At 41.2% G+C, this 19,735-nt stretch overlaps 1 protein-coding gene across 3 annotated transcripts; it reads right to left on the reverse strand.

Annotated features, from left to right (window-relative positions):
• Positions 1-7,341: 7,341 nt before the first annotated feature.
• Positions 7,342-19,354, reverse strand: LOC145407861 (heat shock cognate 70 kDa protein-like). Of its 3 annotated transcripts, none has more exons than XM_080278718.1 (2): positions 19,115-19,354; positions 7,342-9,495 (listed from the first exon to the last, which is right to left on the reverse strand). In XM_080278718.1, the coding sequence occupies exon 2, from the start codon at positions 9,484-9,486 to the stop codon at positions 7,561-7,563; it is 1,926 nt and encodes a 641-aa protein (XP_080134844.1). In that variant the 5' UTR covers positions 9,487-9,495; positions 19,115-19,354; the 3' UTR covers positions 7,342-7,560. The 3 variants fall into 3 exon arrangements, with proteins under 3 accessions (XP_080134844.1, XP_080134842.1, XP_080134843.1); XM_080278716.1 differs by lacking the exon at positions 19,115-19,354 and adding an exon at positions 18,382-18,525; XM_080278717.1 differs by lacking the exon at positions 19,115-19,354 and adding an exon at positions 18,343-18,489.
• Between the last annotated feature and the right edge of the window lie 381 nt (positions 19,355-19,735).

Below are 19,735 nucleotides of genomic sequence, written 5' to 3' on the forward strand. Positions count from 1 at the left end.
AATTTGTGAATTGTTTTGGCACACACTATTTCATTTGGTAATGCATTCCACTGATCAATTGCTCTGTCTGTATGTCTGAGTACGTACGAGTATGTAGGCTGTGTGCACATGGGTGTTTGTATGTATAAGCTATGTGTGTATAATGTTAGTGTGGATTTGTAAGTTCTGTATGCGTAGAAATATGTGCAGATTTGTGTATTTGTACGTAAAATATTGTGTGTACGCATGGGCGCGCGAGTGTGTGTGTACGTGCCGCTATGTGTATGTGTACAGTATGTTTGAGTGTGCCTAATAAAACTAGACGCCTGGTTGGATGCGAAGTAATAGTTTGGAATGTCTGTGTGTTCAGAATAGTTACCCCCCCCCCTCTCTCTCTCTCTCTCTCTCTCACACACACACACACACACACACACACACACACACACACACACAATTGTATCATTGTAACCACCTGCTACCTTTTCATTTCCATCTGTATCTGCTATCTCTTTACAGTCATATAAAACGCTGAGAGAAAGAGAGAAAGAGAGAGAGAGAGAGAGAGAGACCATCCATCCATTTACGTCACTCACAATGCACCCAGCCTAAGAGTTTGTTTTGACTTGGCTTAGATGCTGGGTCCCTGACATTCCTGAGTTATTGTTGTTTTGGTTCATTTATTTTCCTCTGTTGTTGCTAGTCACATTGTCATCACTACTACTACTGCTACTACTACTACTACTACTACTACTGTTACTACCACAATACTACTACTACTAGTACTATTACTGCTATGCTTTGTATGCTTTGCTAGCTGTGTGTGTGTGTGTGTGTGTGTGTGTGTGTGTGTGTGTGTGTGTTAACAATGTCCCAAACAGTTTTTATCGATTATAACTAAGCTTGGTTGAAGGAGTAAGGGTTAGCCGAAAATTAGACTTTATTTTTTAAAACAAAAAGGTCAAAGGTCAAGTCACAGGAAATTTGACCCAGCAAAATCGTTTAAACGTATGTCTCCGCTTTATATCAAGCTCGGAGGAAGGACTGAAGCTGCAGCAATAACGAAGTGACTATTTCCAGAACTATTAGTAAAATAGCAAGGACGCGGGGACAAGGACAAAGGTCAACCCGTGTATCCGAGAATGAACAAAAGTATTCATACAGTTCTGATCTGATGTGGACCCCAGCTTGGTGAAGGTGCTGAGAATCAGTCACGGGGTTAGCCAATAATTTTCTAGATCAAGGGGTCAAAGATCAAGGTCACATGGCAAGGTTAACATAGTTTTATCCGATTTATACCAGACTTTGTGTATGTGTTGAGGATAATTTTGTGGCAAGAATAAACGGATTCGGCAGTAAAATCAATTACACATAGGTCAAAGTCATGGGGAAAGGTCAAAGGTCACGTCTCTGGCAGGGTCAGTTCAGCGTTGATTCGATTTGGACTAGGTGGACAGGTTAATCCCTTCACGCCGATGACGTAATTTTCTGTTTTACCCTTATCGCTTCTTCGCCATAATACTCTTACTTGGCCTAAAATTGCCATCTCACCATCTTGAATGCTGAGGTGCAACGATAGATTAACACTGGAATATGGTGCTAGTCACGAAGAAGTGTTGTAGAAAACTTGGCCTAAAACTGCCGTCACTCCATCTTGAATGCTGAGTTGTAACGATAGATTGACACTATAATATGATGCTAGTCACGAAGAAGTGATGTGGTAAGGGTGTAGAGCTGTAGTATCATTTTCTGTCACTATGCTATATGGAAGTAGGTGCAAAAGGACGAAAATCTGGGTAAAGTTTAAGTGAAAGAACTCTAGGTTATTTAGTTTAGGAGATCTTAATAGCACGGAAAGGATTTAAAAAGAATAAAATATAACCCACTGAGTTCGAAGTCCCTGCTAAGCTAAATATAATCGTCTGGGATATCACGAATAATACAAATATAACGATCTAGGACTGAAGGGATAAGGGTCAGACAAGAATGAATCCGATTTTTATTGCAATGGGTTGAATGTCAAAGTCAAGGGCAAAGTCAAATGTTCGGCACTTAGACCCTTATTGTTTTTATTATTATTTCCAGATGGAAAGAATATTCTGAAAGCCTGATGAATGGGAATAGAGAGAGCAGAGTCGCTGTAAATATGAATGGTTTGGGAGGGGGGGGAGTGCAAAGAAGGAATACAGTGCAGGAAACGTGACCCTAGCACAGGTGAAGAACGCTGTGAAGCGACTGAAAAATGGGAAAGCAGCTGGGTTGATGAGGTGTATGCAGAGATAATTAAGTGTAGTGGAGAGAGTGGAATGAAATGCTTGTTGGAGATATGTAATAAGGCACGGATGAGTGAAACTGTGCCAGTAGAGTGAAAAAAGGCTGTGATTGTTCCCCTGAACAAAAATAAAGGTGAGCGAAGTGAGTGCAAGAACTATCGTGGCATTAGTTTATCGAGTATGGTAGAGAAGGTATATGGAAAAATTATGATAGAGAAAGTAAGAGAGATATCAGAAGTCCAAGTGAGTGATGAACAGGGTGGCTTTATAAGTGGCAAAGGATGTGTGGATCAAATATTTGCAGTAAGACGGCTAGTAGAGAAGGCTTATGAGGAGGACTGTAAGGTGTTTATGGCATTCATGGATCTGGAAAAAGCATACGACAAACTAGACAAAGAAGGTATTGTGGAAGGTTTTGCGCGTGTATACGGTGTAGATGGTAAGCTGCTAGGTGCCGCCAAGGGTTTTTATGATGGTCGTGAGGCATGTGTAAAAGTAAATGGGCATCTAAATGAGTGATTCACGATCATTGTGGGCGTGCAACAAGGTTGTGTGATGTCCCCATGGTTGTTCAGTATATATATGGATGGGGGGATGAGAGATGTAAAGACACGATTAATGGAGAGAGGGATGGCGTTGGTCATGAATGCTGATGGACGGAATATCTCAAATTTGTTGTATGCTGATGATGCAGTACTACTTGCAAATACTGGACAACAGCTTGGTAAACTAGTGCAGGGTTTTGCTGATGTCTGTGAGCGTCGTGTCTTGAGAGTTAATATTTAAAAAAATGTAAAGTGATGGTTACTGAGAGAGAAGGTGACTCACAATTCAATGTTACAGTGAATGGAGAGAGACTGAAACTGGTGAGAGCTCAAATACCTGGGTACAGTGACAGAAGAGAGGAAGTGGAAAGTAGAGTGACACAAGGAAGGAAAGTAGCTGGTGTACGAAGGACTTGATAAGAAACATAGGTTTGTGTGTTGCAGCTGTACGAGGCTTACATGAAATTAGTGCCAACTTTAACATATGAATGTGAGACTATGGTGTGGCATGAAAATGAAAAGTCAAGAGTGAGAGCAGTGGAGATGGGACTGCTGAGGAATGTATGTGGAGTACAGAGGGTGGATAGGATATGTGATTCGTGAAAGATGCGGAGTAGGGAAGTCTGTGGACACCAGAATCTAAGAGAGTGTACTGAGATGGTATGGTCATGTGGAGAGAATGGATAACAATAGAGTGGTGAAATATGTATATTTGAGCGAATCTGAAGGAGGGAGGAGGCGAGGCAGGCCAAGGAGAAACTGGAGGGATATGGTAGATGAGCGTGTGAGGAGGAGAAGTATGGAGGTCGGTGAGGCTAGGGAATTGACCAGAGATCGAGTTGGCTGGATGAGTGTTGTGAGAAGAAGTGCATGATCAGGAATTTGGCACTCTTTTTAACGTGACAACGTCCGGACTGACTCTATCAGATATGTTTAAGTGAAGCTACAGAACGTGGTGAAAATTTTCGGCGTATCAGATAGAGCCAGGATTCCGTGGGACTGAATGATGAGTGAATGGAAGCGTGGCCCATTAAACTGGGCAAACTTGGGCTGTCTGGACATTGCTACTCATCATCCTGCCCCAGGGTGGAAAAGTAGGTCCGGATGATGATGATGATGATGATGATGATGATGATGATGTTATTTCTATTATTATTATCCATCCATCCATCCATCATCCAATCCTTTGTCCCCCCATGAGGAGCGTAGGAGCCCGGGGCTAGGCAAATTAGTCCTGACATTTAAGACGAGAGTGACCAGCCTCACTCTTCCCTGAGTGGCATTACGTGAGCAATAAACACCAACCAGCCCTTGGATATAAACCTTCACAGGCTCAATCCGATTGGAGTGCCTTAATTACCCACTGAACCACCATGCGCAGTAATTTGGTTATATGGTGAGCACCCAGCGTAGTAAATGGTTTCCTGGTGTACAGGAAACCATTTGGCTTGTCACTCAGTGTAGAGTCACCCATAGGCAGAAGGAAGAGGAAAGAATGAAGGAATAGAAGACAGAAGAGGAAGGAAGGAAGAGAGGAAAGGGCAGACACCCCAAGTAGCACTACATTGAGTGAGTGGATGGTGAGCACCCCCACATATCACCTAAATTATTATTATTATTATTATTATTATTTCCTCGTTAATATTACTGCTACTGCTGCTATTACTACTACTGCTACTACCACTACTAGTGCTACTACTACTACTACTACTACTATTATTTTTATATTATTATTATTATTATTATTATTATTATTATTATTATTATTATTATTATTATTATTATTATTATTATTATTATTATTATTATTATTATTGTCTTTATCCCATCAGTATACGTAGCTCTGAAACAAGATAAGTAGATCACAAACTTCAAACCATCATCAGTGTCATAAATCAGTTCCCTCATACCTAGCCTAAATTCTCAGCTCCACGTCACAGTCTACGTCTTAACACACACTGTCTTTCTCGCAACACTTGGGTCGTGGAGGTCATTCCGTCCACCGCCAAGTTAAATCCTTCAATCCAGTGACATACTGCGTCATTTTACTCTTACTATCTCAAGACGACTCTGATCAATTTAGGGAAGAAATTTTGATGTTAAGAGGTCAATGAAGGCTGTTCTAACCCCTCCAGTTCGAAAAGAAAAATAATAAGCTTTTGAAACATAGCAGGTAAAAAGGAAAGAGTACGTCATCATAACGAAGGGGATAAATAAGGAAGGGGGAGATGCAGCTTCTCTTGATCACATACACATCCATAATATGATTTACTTCATCCATATGTTTATATGTTACGTCCGTTCTTTCACTTCCTTAGCCTAATATTTTCACGCTTTCACTTGCCATGTCATTATCGTTATAGCTTTGTTGCAATGTCCACTGTCTTGATTGTCATCGATCCCATTGTCTTCTCGTATAACATCATCATCATCATCATGACTGCTGGCAAAACTGGTTCTCCTGGTCTACAGCACACAAAACTATGGAAATGTTCATCCTCACTCAGCATGTCATTATTTTCATTATTATCAACATCACAATCATTATTTTGTTGCTGCTGTATCATCACCATTACCTGCATTTACAGTATGTAGGCTACTGCACAGTAGCCTACATGTTCCGGTTATATTTTAGACTCATTTCCCTCAGTTACTTAACATCGTCTACAATATACTTTCTTTTTTCAGTATACATAAACTATATATTTTAATGCAGCCTCAGTTAGGTTATCACTAATATCTTTACCACTATCTAGATATTCGAAACGTACACCAAAGAGAGAGAGAGAGAGAGAGAGAGAGAGGGGGGGGGGTGGCATTTTATATTCATCCTCACTCAAGCATATACTGTATGTGTAGGGAAGTGGGTGGCTGCTGTGGAGGCGGGAACAGGGAGCAAACAAATATGTTGATGGTGTGTCTGCCAGAATCAAAATAGACGACAAACCTCATACGTTAGCACCTCTGTCGCACCACTCTCTCTTTCTGCACCTCACTTCCTTCCTCCGGGCCAGAGAGAATAAATGTTTGTTGACAGTGACTTTATTTTTAGTAACGAAGGCTGTTGTTCATCTGGTACCGAATTTACAGGCTTAACATTAGTTGCCTATCGTAACACAATGGAGGAAGGACAGGGAAAGTGTAGATTTTTTTTTTTTTTTATCAGCAGTTCTTAGTTACGAGAGGGAAGTTATCATGTTACTTTTTTTTTTTTTTTTTACAGGAAAGACAAGGAAAGCAAAGAATCTCGTCTCCCCCCCCCCACCTAGCACCAATCTTATGAGGAAAATTATGATCTTTTTTTTTTTTTTAAGGAAGGACAAGGAGAGAAATTTGTAAGAACTCTTTATGTCTCTTAGTCTTCCTGTAAATCAAAATCTTAGTTACGAGAGAGATTATATCTGAGAATCTCAACCATCCACTGGCCTGTCAAACTTAATCTGTCTCTTGTTGTCCTAGAAATTTCGGAGCTCATTTTCCTGAACGATTTATTTTTCACTTTACTCCTTACCTTCAAGCATGCTGGTCCACCCAAGAAACTTCGGAGCACCTTTTCATTAACGATTTATTTCGCACATTGCTCCTTACTTTATAGTATGCTGGTGATGTAGTCTATGTTGATATAAAAAAGGCATCTGTATTGTAATTAATAACATGCAAAATAAATCGGTAAGGAAGAGCTATTACGAAGTCTCCTCTGCCAACGAAAATGCTGCTTATTCTTTTTGCTTACGGTTACGAAGATTGTTGATCATCTGGTTAATCTCTGTCCTGTCAACCATCATGGCATGCAGTTAGGGACACTTCACTCTTAGGACATCCGTCACTCCCCTTCCTAACGCATCATATCAAACTCATAACTAGGCAGAGAAACATACCAGGCCTGACTCATCTTAGGAATATTATCCAGCAGAGGAAAATGACAATTAGAAAAGGAGATACATTTGGGGTAGGGGGGACTGCATCATTCTAATCTTACTTCCCATCACTCAACTGAATGGTGTGAACCCAGAAATGGTAGAAAATCATAAATGTAGGTTATCGTCATCATCACCATCATCATTATCATCATTATTATTATTATCATTATTATTATTATTATTATTATTATTATTATTATTATTATCATTATCATTATTTAGCAGTACCCAGTGGAATGGGCAACACATGCAACGACCTATCATTCAGACCTCCACACCATCTCATTGGAAAGCCATAGTTTTTTTTTTTTTTTTTTTTTTTTTTTTTTACGAGCTTCATATACGCGTGTGAGATTTGTAACTACTGTGACACATTGTATAATCATAACTGTTACTATCACTGAAAACAAATACCACGTTTCTACTGAATATATATCAGGAAATCGTTAGGTGTTATTCAGGTTGATATTTACCTCTCCCTACACACACACACACACACACACACACACACACACACACACACACACACACACATCATTTTTCACATTTACCACTATGCATAGCTCTCTAATCTTGGTTGCCGTCGCTAGTATCGCTGGTTTTATCAGATATTAAAACTGCAGCGGAAAATGTCAACAATGTTTATTTAACAAAGTTGTAGATGCTGAAGGTTGTTTTTTACGTCATATTATGTGCATATGTGTTTGTGTGTTATATAACAGCAATGGCTCAGCTCAAGTAGAAAGTTTTGTATCCATTTGCATGTATGTAGCCATGTATATGATGCATCTGTGTGTGTGTGTGTGTGTGTGTGTGTGTGTGTGTGTGTGTGTGTGTGTGTGTGGTTTAGTCAACCTCCTCGATGGTGGGTCCTTGGCCTCCGGAACCCCCAGGTGGGCTGCCGGGCCCCCCAGGGGGCGGGGCTCCCGCACCGCTGTACAGACGGGATATGATGGGGCGACACACCTCCTCCAGGCGCTTCTGACGGTCCTCATACTCTTCAGTTTCGGCCAGTTGGTTGGCGTCCAGCCAGGCCAGGGTCTCACGGCAGGCCTGGGCCACCTGATCGATATCGCTCTCGGGCAGCTTGTCCTTCACCTTGTCATCCTCCACCGCTGCCTTCATGTTGAAGCAGTAGGACTCCAGGTTGTTCTTGGCGGTGATGCGGGCTTTTTGCTTCTCATCCTCGGCTCGGTAATGTTCTGCCTCGTTAACCATGCGCTCGATGTCCTCCTTACTCAAGCGACCCTTGTCATTGGTGATGGTAATCTTGTTCTCTTTCCCAGTCGATTTATCTGCTGCAGACACGTTCATAATCCCATTGGCGTCGATATCGAAGGTGACCTCGATCTGCGGGACCCCACGCGGTGCTGGCGGAATGCCTGTCAGTTCAAACTTGCCGAGTAGGTTGTTGTCCCGCGTCATGGCACGCTCACCCTCATACACCTGGATCAACACGCCAGGCTGGTTGTCGGAGTAAGTGGTGAAGGTCTGGGTTTGCTTGGTGGGGATGGTGGTGTTACGCTTGATGAGGGCCGTCATCACACCACCGGCGGTTTCTATACCTAGGGACAGTGGTGTCACATCCAGCAGCAACAGGTCCTGTACAGTCTCGGACTTGTCACCACACAGGATGGCCGCCTGCACTGCTGCACCGTACGCCACAGCCTCGTCAGGGTTGATGGACTTGTTCAGGTCCTTGCCATTGAAGAAATCCTGAAGCAGCTTCTGGATCTTGGGAATCCTGGTGGAACCGCCCACCAGCACGATGTCGTGGATTTGCGCCTTGTCCATCTTTGCATCACGCAGCGCTTTCTCCACCGGCTCCAGTGTACCACGGAACAGATCAGAACACAGCTCCTCAAAGCGGGCCCGAGTCACTGACGTGTAAAAGTCGATGCCTTCAAACAGCGAGTCGATCTCGATGCTGGCCTGTGTGGAGGAGGACAGAGTGCGCTTAGCTCGCTCACACGCCGTTCTGAGGCGGCGGACGGCACGCTTGTTGCCACCCAAGTCTTTCTTGTACTTCCGTTTGAACTCTTGAACGAAGAAATTGACCATGCGATTGTCAAAGTCTTCACCGCCCAGGTGGGTGTCACCAGCTGTCGACTTGACTTCAAATATACCGTCCTCAATGGTCAGCACGGACACGTCAAAAGTACCACCACCCAGGTCGAAAATCAGCACGTTGCGTTCACTGCCCACCTTCTTGTCCAGCCCGTATGCGATGGCGGCGGCTGTGGGTTCATTGATGATGCGCAGGACATTCATGCCGGAGATGGTGCCGGCGTCCTTGGTGGCCTGACGCTGGGAGTCATTGAAGTATGCCGGGACGGTGACGACGGCGTCCTTCACAGCCGTTCCAAGGTATGCCTCAGCCGTTTCTTTCATCTTGATCAGCACCATAGACGAGATCTCCTCTGGGAAGAACTTTTTATTCTCGCCCTTATACTCAACCACAATTTTCGGCTTGCCGCCTTCATTGACAACAGTGAAGGGCCAGTGCTTCATGTCGCTCTGCACTGATGGCTCATCAAACTTACGTCCAATGAGTCGTTTGGCATCGAATACGGTATTATTAGGGTTCATGGCCACTTGGTTCTTTGCGGCGTCTCCAATCAGCCGCTCGGTGTCGGTGAAGGCCACGTAGGAGGGCGTTGTGCGGTTGCCCTGGTCGTTGGCGATGATTTCCACCTTTCCGTGCTGGAACACACCCACGCACGAGTACGTGGTGCCCAGGTCGATACCCACTGCACGCCCTCGAGACGCCATCTCGATGTTCTGTGGGGGAGACCAGGAACCACTGTAAGACAGAACAATTAGAAATTTTAAAAAATATGTTCAACTGGAAATCGCGAAGTAGAATGCAAGTCCTAGATTTTGCTGTCATTTATGGAACGGCTGTGGTTACTTAGGCGTGGTCAACCTGCATCCCACATTACATAGTACAGTCACCAACGGTAGAGACCAGACACATTAATTTTCGTCACATGTTTCGGAAATGTTCATCAAAAAGTCAGAGCCTGCATTCCACTTCGCGATTTAAGGTCCAAGGATGTAACCCATGACGGAATTGAAATTAAAAGAATTAGACCGAGACAAGATAATGAGAACTTAAAATAGAAGATGCGCGATAGGGTGTGAAGAATAGCAGCTATCTACTCAGAAAAAAAAACTAACTTCTAATAAATAAATAAAACATATATCCCGCTTTGCTTTAAAATCGCCGAAAAAATGGTTAGACTTACAGTAAAGGACGATGTATGAAAAACACTAACGGGTGAGGAATAGTGAAGCTGTTACCGAATGTGAGAAGTGATAAACACAATGAGATGAGAGAAGAGATGTGGAATGAAGTGTGCAGGAGAAACATGAGAATAACACCCTCTTTAATGCATCTCACTCTAGACATGAACTAAGCATACTGTCATACCCTCCTTTGCATTACCGTCAGCTGAGCCCCTTACTGTATGGTATGTATGGTTATTTTGAGCAAGTCACTTATGCTGTGTAAAGCAGAACTATTCATTTATAGCCTATACCACTTCTTAAGGTTCAGTTGGCAACCTACGACACACCAAAGGAAGGCTGATCTCCGCAGTCTTCACACATCCCCTGGCATTTGGGCACTAATATACGCCATCTTTACTGTGATATGCTGGGGTAATCACAGTCAGATCTGGTGTTCTGGTATTAGTAAGGGTGTTTTTATGACTTGTGGGTGGGGTTATAAGGAAAAACAGGGATGAGAAAGTGTTTTATCAGTGAGGGTGTTTGGTGACAGATAAATAAATAAATAAATAAATATATATATATATATATATATATATATATATATATATATATATATATATATATATATATAGAGAGAGAGAGAGAGAGAGAGAGAGAGAGAGAGAGAGAGAGTCCCTATGTGTCTCCCTACCTTAAGTCTCCCTTGGTGTTTATTTAGTAGCAAATTGCACAAGGTACCTATTAACATTTTATCGCCACTTATAAAGATTGACCCCTAAATTTTACAGTATCATCCATATGGGAAACGTTGTGAGAGTTTGGATCACACACTTGACTTATAATGAAGACTGCTTGTACACCATTAACACACGCCACTAACACCCCCAGCTGAGTATAGTCGCGTCACGTTAGTTAGAATACACTGTTAGAGTTTGCCTATTCGTAAGCGGGTTTATGGTAACAGTATTTACACTTTCAGGTTCCTGTGACTTACTCCAAGCTGAATAAAATCGTCTGACCGTAGCTTGAATAGATACTAAAAGAAGAAGAGGAGGAAGAAGATTACCGTCAGCTGTATGGTATGGTATGTATGGTTATTTTGAGCTAGTCACTCATGCTGTGTAAAGCAGAACTATTCATTTATAGCCTATACCACATCTTAAGGTCCAGTTGGCAACCTACGACACACCAAAAGGAGGCTGATCTCTTCAGTGTTCACAGGTCCCCTGGCATTTGGGCACTAGCCTAATATACGCCATATTATTGTGATACGCTGCGGTTACCACAGACAGATCTGATATTCTGGTATTAGTAAAGGTGTTTTATGACTTGTGGGTGGGGCCGTATGGAAAACAGGAACAAGAAAGTGTTAAATTAGCGAGGGTACTTGGTGATAGATACAAAGAGAGAGAGAGAGAGAGAGAGACTCTGTACCGGTAAGGCGCCCTACTTTTAGTCTCCCTTGGTGTTTATTCCATAGTAAATTACAGAAGGTGCCTAATAAAATTTTATCGCCACTTATAAAGCTGGTATGACACTTGACCCCTAAATTTTACAGTAGCAACCATAGGTGAAACGTGAGGGTTTGGATCGCACACTTGACTTATAGTGAAGACCGCTTGTACCTCATTAACACACATGCCACCAACACCCCCAGCTGGGTATAATCGTGTCGCGTTAGCCAGGAGGAGGAGGAGGACGAGGAGGAGGACGAGGACGAGGAGGAGGACGAGGAGACGCTACCATAGACGAGTTGACAGCACCAGTCGTATTGAAAAATTTGAATATACTGGAATGTACACCTGACTATAATGAAGACTGCCTGTGCCACGTGTGAATACGAGGGGCGACGACCTGCACGGCTACACAACAATTTCCTGGCTCATCGTAGACTTGCTCAGACTTCAGCCAGGATTAAAACAATTATCTCGCTGATTTAGGAGGTACTTTGGCATCTCATCCTCACCTGTTTATTTTTGGCCACGGCGCGCTAATATTCTCACGTATGTTATTTATGCACCCATGTCTAGATTTAAACTATATGAATACTGTTACCGACACTATATTAGTCCTTAGTCCTCATGATTTTTTTTTTTAAGCACTTCCTCCCCATCTAAACTCTTTAATCTTTGAGCCATTATTGCCGGCACATAACTACACACCCCTTTTTTTTTTTTTTTTTCTGCGTGTGTGTTTTAATGCAATAGTTAGTTGGTATTCTGTCTTCGCGCTGTTTTCGCCACAGTCTGACCGTCAGTCTTTTAACTTAGTGTGTCCAGACATCTCTAAATAACAGATCTTGATTCTGACTATTGCTGATTTAATTTTTTGTTTGTAAAAGAAAATTTTGCACGCTTGTAGCTTTCGTTTTCTTTCTTTATTTTATATAAACAAACCCTAACAAATTATTTACGCCTCCATTCTACGTAGCCCTTCCGGTAATTAGCACATAACTAATAATTACACTCCTTAGTTCTACTGCTAAACGGGAACAAATGAATAATGTCTCAGTAACAAACAAGTGAAAATATCCCACGCCCACCATGACAAAACAAGTTAATTATGCCTTCATCCTCTTGGCACCATAGCAAAACAAATATATTACGCCTCCATTCTCCATCCACCATAGCAAAACAAAAGAATAACGCCCGCTGCCATCTGACCGCCTGACCTTGCCAAGTGTAAGGTGCCAGAGGACGGCCTGGGGTGTTGGCATCGCTCACTGCACGTCGCTATATGTGGCACCCCTCTTCCTCCTCGCTATTTCTGACACCATCCCCCCCTCCCCCCTTCCCATGCAGTACCGGGAACCTGAAGCCTCGTGATGTGATACCGGGGTGATAGGTACTGGGGTGGCCGTTGTGGTAGTTGCAGTGATGGGATTGGGGGTGGTATGGGCACTGAGAGGTGTAGTGGGGTATTTGTATGTATAATGCTTTGATAATGGATATGGTGGTGGTAGTAGTGGAAGCAGTAATAGCAGCAGCAGCAGTAGTAGTAGTAGTAGTAGTAGTGAATGGTGGTAGAATATTCAGACAACACGTCTGCGGTTTAGAGATTGATGACTAAAGTACTGATATTTTCTACTCAGTCTTATATCATTCTTTCTGCTACTACTGCTACTACTACTACTACTACTACTACTACTACTACCACCACCAATAATAATAATAATAATAATAATAATGATCATCATCATCATCATCATCATCATCCATCCATCCATCATCCAATCCTATGTTGCCCCATGAGAAGCGGAGGAGCCCGGGGTTAGGTAAGCTGGTCCTGACATTTAAGATGAGGGTGAACCAATAGCAATAATCATCATCATCATCATCATCATCATCATCATCATCACCATTAATATTATGATTATTACTTCCGCCAAGGAGGTTATGTTTTTGCTGGCGTTGATTTGTTTGTTAGCAGGATTACTGAAAGTTATGAAAGGATTTTGCTGAAATTTTTTGGAGGGGTAGGGTGTGGCCCAAGGAATAATCCATTTGATTTTGGCTGTGATCCGGATCATCATCCAGATGCAGAAATTTATTAAAGGATTCTCTGCCATTGCGGGATAGTGGCAATTTCATCATTTTTGCTTCTACTCGATAAATAATGCCTACAATGCTTGCACAAAAAGTACAAGATAACATCTCCATCAGATCTACCACATACTCCGCCTTGGCGGAGGTTTGCAATCTCGAATTGCTCTTAATATTATTATTATTATTATTATTATTATTATTATTATTAAAATTTTTATTATTGTTGTTGTTGCTGTTGTTTTTATTGTTATTACTGTTGTTTTTGTTGTAATGTTATGACTGCTGCTGCTGTAAGTACTAGTGTTAAGCACTCTTTCTTAAAGATTACATACTGTTCTTATCGAGTGAGGAAGTGAGGAACAAAGAGGAATGTCTGGCTAATGAGCTTTTTTACACATTCTCAAAAATAGTCACATGAAATACCCAGATGATGATAATGCTGATGATGATAATGATGATAATGATGATTAGCTATCCTTGGAACAGCTACCACTTTTTTATAATTTATTTTTACTTCCTGTCAGAGTAAGAAGGATGAGATGTCAGGTCAATGGAATTTTTAATGGGCTCGTGTCATAGCAAATGGCGGTAAAACAGTGACAGGAAACAGTATGTTGAGGCTTCACGGTCATCTGACAACCAGGCACTTAAATGTATTGACAGAGGGAAGGACACTGATAATAGAATAATACACAGAAGTAGGACAGATAGATATATAGATAGATAGACGGACAGACAGATAGATGGATGGATAGTTAGAGATAAATAGACAGATAGACGGACGGACAAACGGATAGATAGACAGACGTACAAACAGATAGATAGATAGATAAATAGGTAGATAGATACTGATACAAACAGATAAACAGACAGATATAGCGAATTATTATACCGGTACTGTGTTGTTGCAAGAGCATTGTTGCCACTGAATCATTGCATTTTATTTTAATTTATTTTATTTTATTTTTGCAGCATTACGTTTGTAGGACACTTAATAGGGGAGCATTTAGTAACATCATGAGCCTTACGGCAGTATTTACCCTTTATATTAATGAGAAGCAGGGTTAGAATGATGATGAAGATGATGACGATGATGAACAAGCTGATGATAATGATGATGATGATGACGGTGAGGGTGATGATAATAACGATAATGATGATGATGATGACGGTGAGGGTGATGATAATAACGATAATGATGATGATGATGATGATGATGATGATGACAATATTGATGATGATGAAATATTATCTCGACGGGGGAAATATCTCAACCACTTCAACCCTAGTACGTATTTTCACTTCATTTTTACAAAGTCCTTACGATTTTTATTCGGCTTAGTAGAGAGGTTTTCGTACTGAAGGGGATTAGAATTAAGACTCACTGAACTGTTCGTTGTTCAGGCACTTCACGAAGCTGAATAGAAACGTCTGGAAGCAGCAAGAGAATTTGAAGTGCGTGATTTGGCTGCAAAGACCAATAGGAGACCCCCTCCCCCCCCCTCTCTCTCTCTCTCAGCACGAGACAGCATCGTGATAATGTGAAGCAGTGAGAAAAAAATGTCAAAGGGGTGTTATGTGAGTGCTCAATATATCCGATGGTCCTAGTGCCAACACACACACACACACACACACACACACACACACACACACACACACACACACACACACACACACACACACACACACGCACACACTATCGCCTATCAAGACCACGTAGGACATTATAATCAATTTTAGTTGCCTCAGTCTCTCTCTAGAATACGATCTACAACCGCCTGCGTTATAGCCAGACCCCCATTTGTGTTGTTAGGGCAACAAGGACGAGAGTTAAACAGAGTCTGTCCTCGTTCCTTTGACTGTGACCTGAATGTGCAAACTCATGCACCACCGGCTCAACCCCAAAAGACGATGAATAAGACAATACATACATAAATACAGTGAGTGTGTGTGTGTGCATATATATATATATATATATATATATATATATATATATATATATATATATATATATATATATATATACACAATTACTCTCAGAGTACTTAAAATCTATATTGAAAATGTATTTATTTAAAAAACAGGAAAAATGTAGTTGCAGAAAATATAACACAATAAGAAAAGCTACGTTGATCCGATGTAGCAAAGTAAGCTTTGAAAATGAGCGCCAGTGTGAGGATGTGGGGTGTTTGATTTAGCTACAAGCAATGAACCGTGCTATGTTTCTTGTATCTGTGTTTCGTACCGTATTACACCGTCTCCACTTCGATGAACGTTATATGCAGGAAGCTGCATCACTGCATTTGTCTCTGTGGTGCCTCCTTCCTTTCCAGTCACAGAAATTATCCTTCCCAGAAATCTGAGTAAATCTACGCAAGTGACTGAGATAATAACTGAGAGAAGAAAGATGTTACAGTTGATGAAGGATATAGACGTGGGAAATGCAGTGGAACCGGATGGAATGGTTTGAATGATTATTAAGGATTGTGCGGATCAACTAGGGCGACCAGTCCATGATATCAAATGTTCGTTGGACAGAGAAGCGCCAAGAGCCTGGAATAGAACGAATATAGTGCCGATTTTCCAGGGAGAAGAGAGAGAAGACCCTATCAGTTATAGACCGGTATCCCTCGCTAGTGTTGCTTCAAAACTTTGGAGAGAGAGAGAGAGAGAGAGAGAGAGAGAGAGAGAGAGAGAGAGAGGGAGGGAGGGGAGGTAATAACAAAACAGATTGGATTCAGGTAACGTTCATGTTCTGTCACCAATATATTGAGTTACTACAGCAGAGCGGTGGATATTAGCAAGAATTAAGGGAGGCTTGGTAACTGTATCTACCTGGATGTGAGCCAAAGACGTTAAAATGGTGCCACACTGAAGATTTTTGCGGGTATTGAAAACTGCTAGAGGGGTGGATGGCAAAATGTTGAAATGGATGCAGAGCTATATCGTGGGAAGGCAGAGGAAAGCAGTTATATGGGACTATTTTCCACATCGGAAAAGTATGGCTGGTGGAGTGCCGCAGGGTTCTGTATTTGTTCCTATTATGTTTTTGATATATGTAAAGGGCCTGTCAAAAAAGCTGAGTAGTTATATGAGTATACTGGCAAATGCTGCAAAAGTTATGAAGCGTATCCAAGAATAAGACAGCTGCAAAGAATTGCAAAATGATTTAGACAAACTGCATAACTGGAGCTAGATCTCTTACAAGGAGAGAACATTAACAGGATCAGTGGAGAGGGTTATAGGCTGATGGCCCACTTGAGAGTGGTTTTTAACTATGTGGATGGAATGTTGAGGGAAGTAAGTGTCAGTGATAAGACTGAAACTAGAGTATGCATCAGTGGTATGGGCCACATTTAAAGAAACATATTATTAAACTGGAAAAGGTACAGACGATAGCCACTAGGATGGTACCAAGAATGAGAAAGTTGTATTAAGAGACGGCATCTTCATTCTCCTCTCATAAGTAGGGGAGAGGATGAAGATGCTGAAGTTAACAAACTACAGTGAAAGGAGACAGAAAGGAGATTTAATTATGATGTTTAAAGGAGTTAGAGGACTGACAAAAGTAGACAGTTTCCTTTCTTTTCAGTCTTTTTTCTTTCCTTTTTTTTTTTTTTATTATTATTAAAGATGATGGAATGACAAGAGGACATGAAAAAGCCGAGGAAATGTAGATGGCCAAATGATGTAAAAAATAAATAAATAAATAAATAAATCTTTTCCAAATAGGAGTATAGAAGAGATGGTGCAAGCAGAACGTATACTTGTGTTAAAATACATGGATAAAATGCAGGTACGGAGAGGAGACAACAGGAGTCTACGTAAGAGTCTGTACTACAGCTACATATTGACAACTAGCAAAATGCATACATACATACGCAACTTGGAGCTCATGAAAGTTTATATCTTTGGCACCAGGCACCAAAAAAAAAAAAAAAAAAAAATCACAGGAGTACGAAATTTATCATCATCATCTTTATAACCGATTTGCTATACTATTAAAAATGACGTGGATAGTTATCATTTAGAAACAAAGCAAATAAAATAAATTATTCCCACACAGACCTACTGAGATTGTCCATATTACAATTGACAGTTATGGCCCAACTTGGACCCTCTTCAGGTCTGCATGATTATAGCGGTCGGCTTTATAGACAGTCAACGCTATTTCAACATGTTGGTATAATTCTTCCACTTGAACAATTCACGGCACTTTGAAATCAGGGCACAGAAACAGAACTACCATCAAAGTGTCTCGAAAATGACCCATATTTCAATTCACTACCTTTGTTTAGTGAGAAGCCTGCATTTTTCACATTTTTCCTCTGATCTTTTATGGTTTCTCCTATACGTAACGTATATTATATTAACTCCCAGTGAACAAGTTGTCACTCTAAAAGCTAATAATGTCGTCTACATTAGCAGCCAGACAAAAAATAATTAGACTGCTCACGTCATAAAAGGGAAATTGCTTGGTCCATTAGAAGAAACGCTGCTACTCTAAAGCTGAATAAAACTCCTCGGAATTAAAAGAAATAGCTAGGATTATTTATCTTTGTATTGCTACCACCAGACAATTTAATGAAGCATACGGGATGATTTTCTAACTGGAGTTTGATAGTAGCGTTCATTAATCCTTTAACACCAAGGGTCCTCTTGGAAATTTATTAAAAACCTGTGCCGGTAAATTAGAAGTCATCGCACTGAAGGAGTTAACACAGCTAAAAAATAATAATAATAGCCTTGTGGAACTTGCGTGATTGAAAGGTAAAAAAAATACCTGTCCCCTACGTGTTCTTGGCTTGCATGAGGCAGATAATGAGAAAAATCATATTCCCACCCCTACCTGTCTAATTCCGGAGCACAGTGAGGGAGACTGTGTTACCTGGAATGATGGAGGCGGGACGGGAAGGTGGGAAGGGAGGAGTAAATGAGTGGAAGAGCGCCACACAAAGACCGCGGGGCTACTACACTACTCCAGCCGCGTCTACCCTCTCTGGTTTATATTTACAATGGGGCCACCTGCAGAACTCTCTCGAACTCACGCCGGATACAACACCATGGCGATGCTGCCTGTAACTTGATTAACACCAAAAAGGCACTTTGCTGAGCACATGGGGAGGCATATAAAACCTTCAATACGATGATGTTTTGTTAATGTACATTTTCATTATCCCCAGATGAATTATTGGTTTGAGGGAGAACTGTCACAGTGTAAGAGGTTGAAAATTATTTTGATTAATTCCTTCATAAGATGATGTCTCTTTTACTTTGGCTACTAACAGACACGTTTATTAAGCTTGCCCCTTGCACTGAAGAGATAAGCCCTATATACATAACTAGAAACAAGTGCATATGGTTCTGTATAAACATTACACACACACACACACACACACACACATATATATATATATATATATATATATATATATATATATATATATATATATATATATATATATATACATATATATATATATATATATATATATATATATATATATATATATATATATATATATATATATATATATGTGTGTGTGTGTGTGTGTGTGTGTGTGTGTGTGTGTGTGTGTGTGTGTGTGTGTGGTAGGTGGGGGCACTCACCATCCACTCACTCATTATAGTGCTGCTTTGGATGTCTGCCCTTTCCTCTCTTCCATTCTTCCTCTTCTGTCTTTCTTTCCTTCAGTCTTTCCTCTTTCTTCTGCCTACGTGTGACTTTACACCCCCCCTTCCGTCTTTCTTTCCTTCATTCTTTCCTCTTCCTTCTGCCTATGGGTGACTCTACACTGCGTGACAAGCCAAATGGTTTCCTGTACATTATGAAACCATTTACTACGATGGATGGTAACCATATAACCAAATTATGGCGCCTGGTGGTTTAATAGGTAATTAAGGCGCTCCAATCGGATTGAACCTGTGTAGGTTTATATCCAAAGGGTGGTTTCAGACGCCCTCATGCAGCTCTCTTCTTCCTTCTGTTCTCAGAGTTCTGTTCAACATAAAGTCTTGTAACGCACCGGCAACTTTTCTTTCAGTCTGAGCGACTCTGGTTTCCTCTTCCTCTGCTAACATTCTAGAGTTATCCTCTTGCAGCCTTTGTGCTCAGTTTAATTATCTGTACGATTCAGTTGAGGCTTTCAATACACTGCCTGCTTTTCTGCTTTAACCCATTACTTCCCAGGGTTGTTGCGTGTGAAACTTTGCTGCAGTGGTACTGAGCATATTGCTCCCCG

The sequence above is a fragment of the Coenobita brevimanus genome, chromosome 74 (genome assembly GCF_032717465.1).
Source record: "Coenobita brevimanus isolate Jiangsu-jjx chromosome 74, ASM3271746v2, whole genome shotgun sequence".
Taxonomy (NCBI): Eukaryota; Metazoa; Arthropoda; class Malacostraca; order Decapoda; family Coenobitidae; genus Coenobita; species Coenobita brevimanus.

Excerpts from the sequence above, each read along its gene's own strand:
- LOC145407861 (XM_080278718.1), bottom strand. The coding sequence starts at position 9,486 with ATGGCGTCTCGAGGGCGTGCAGTGGGTATCGACCTGGGCACCACGTAC.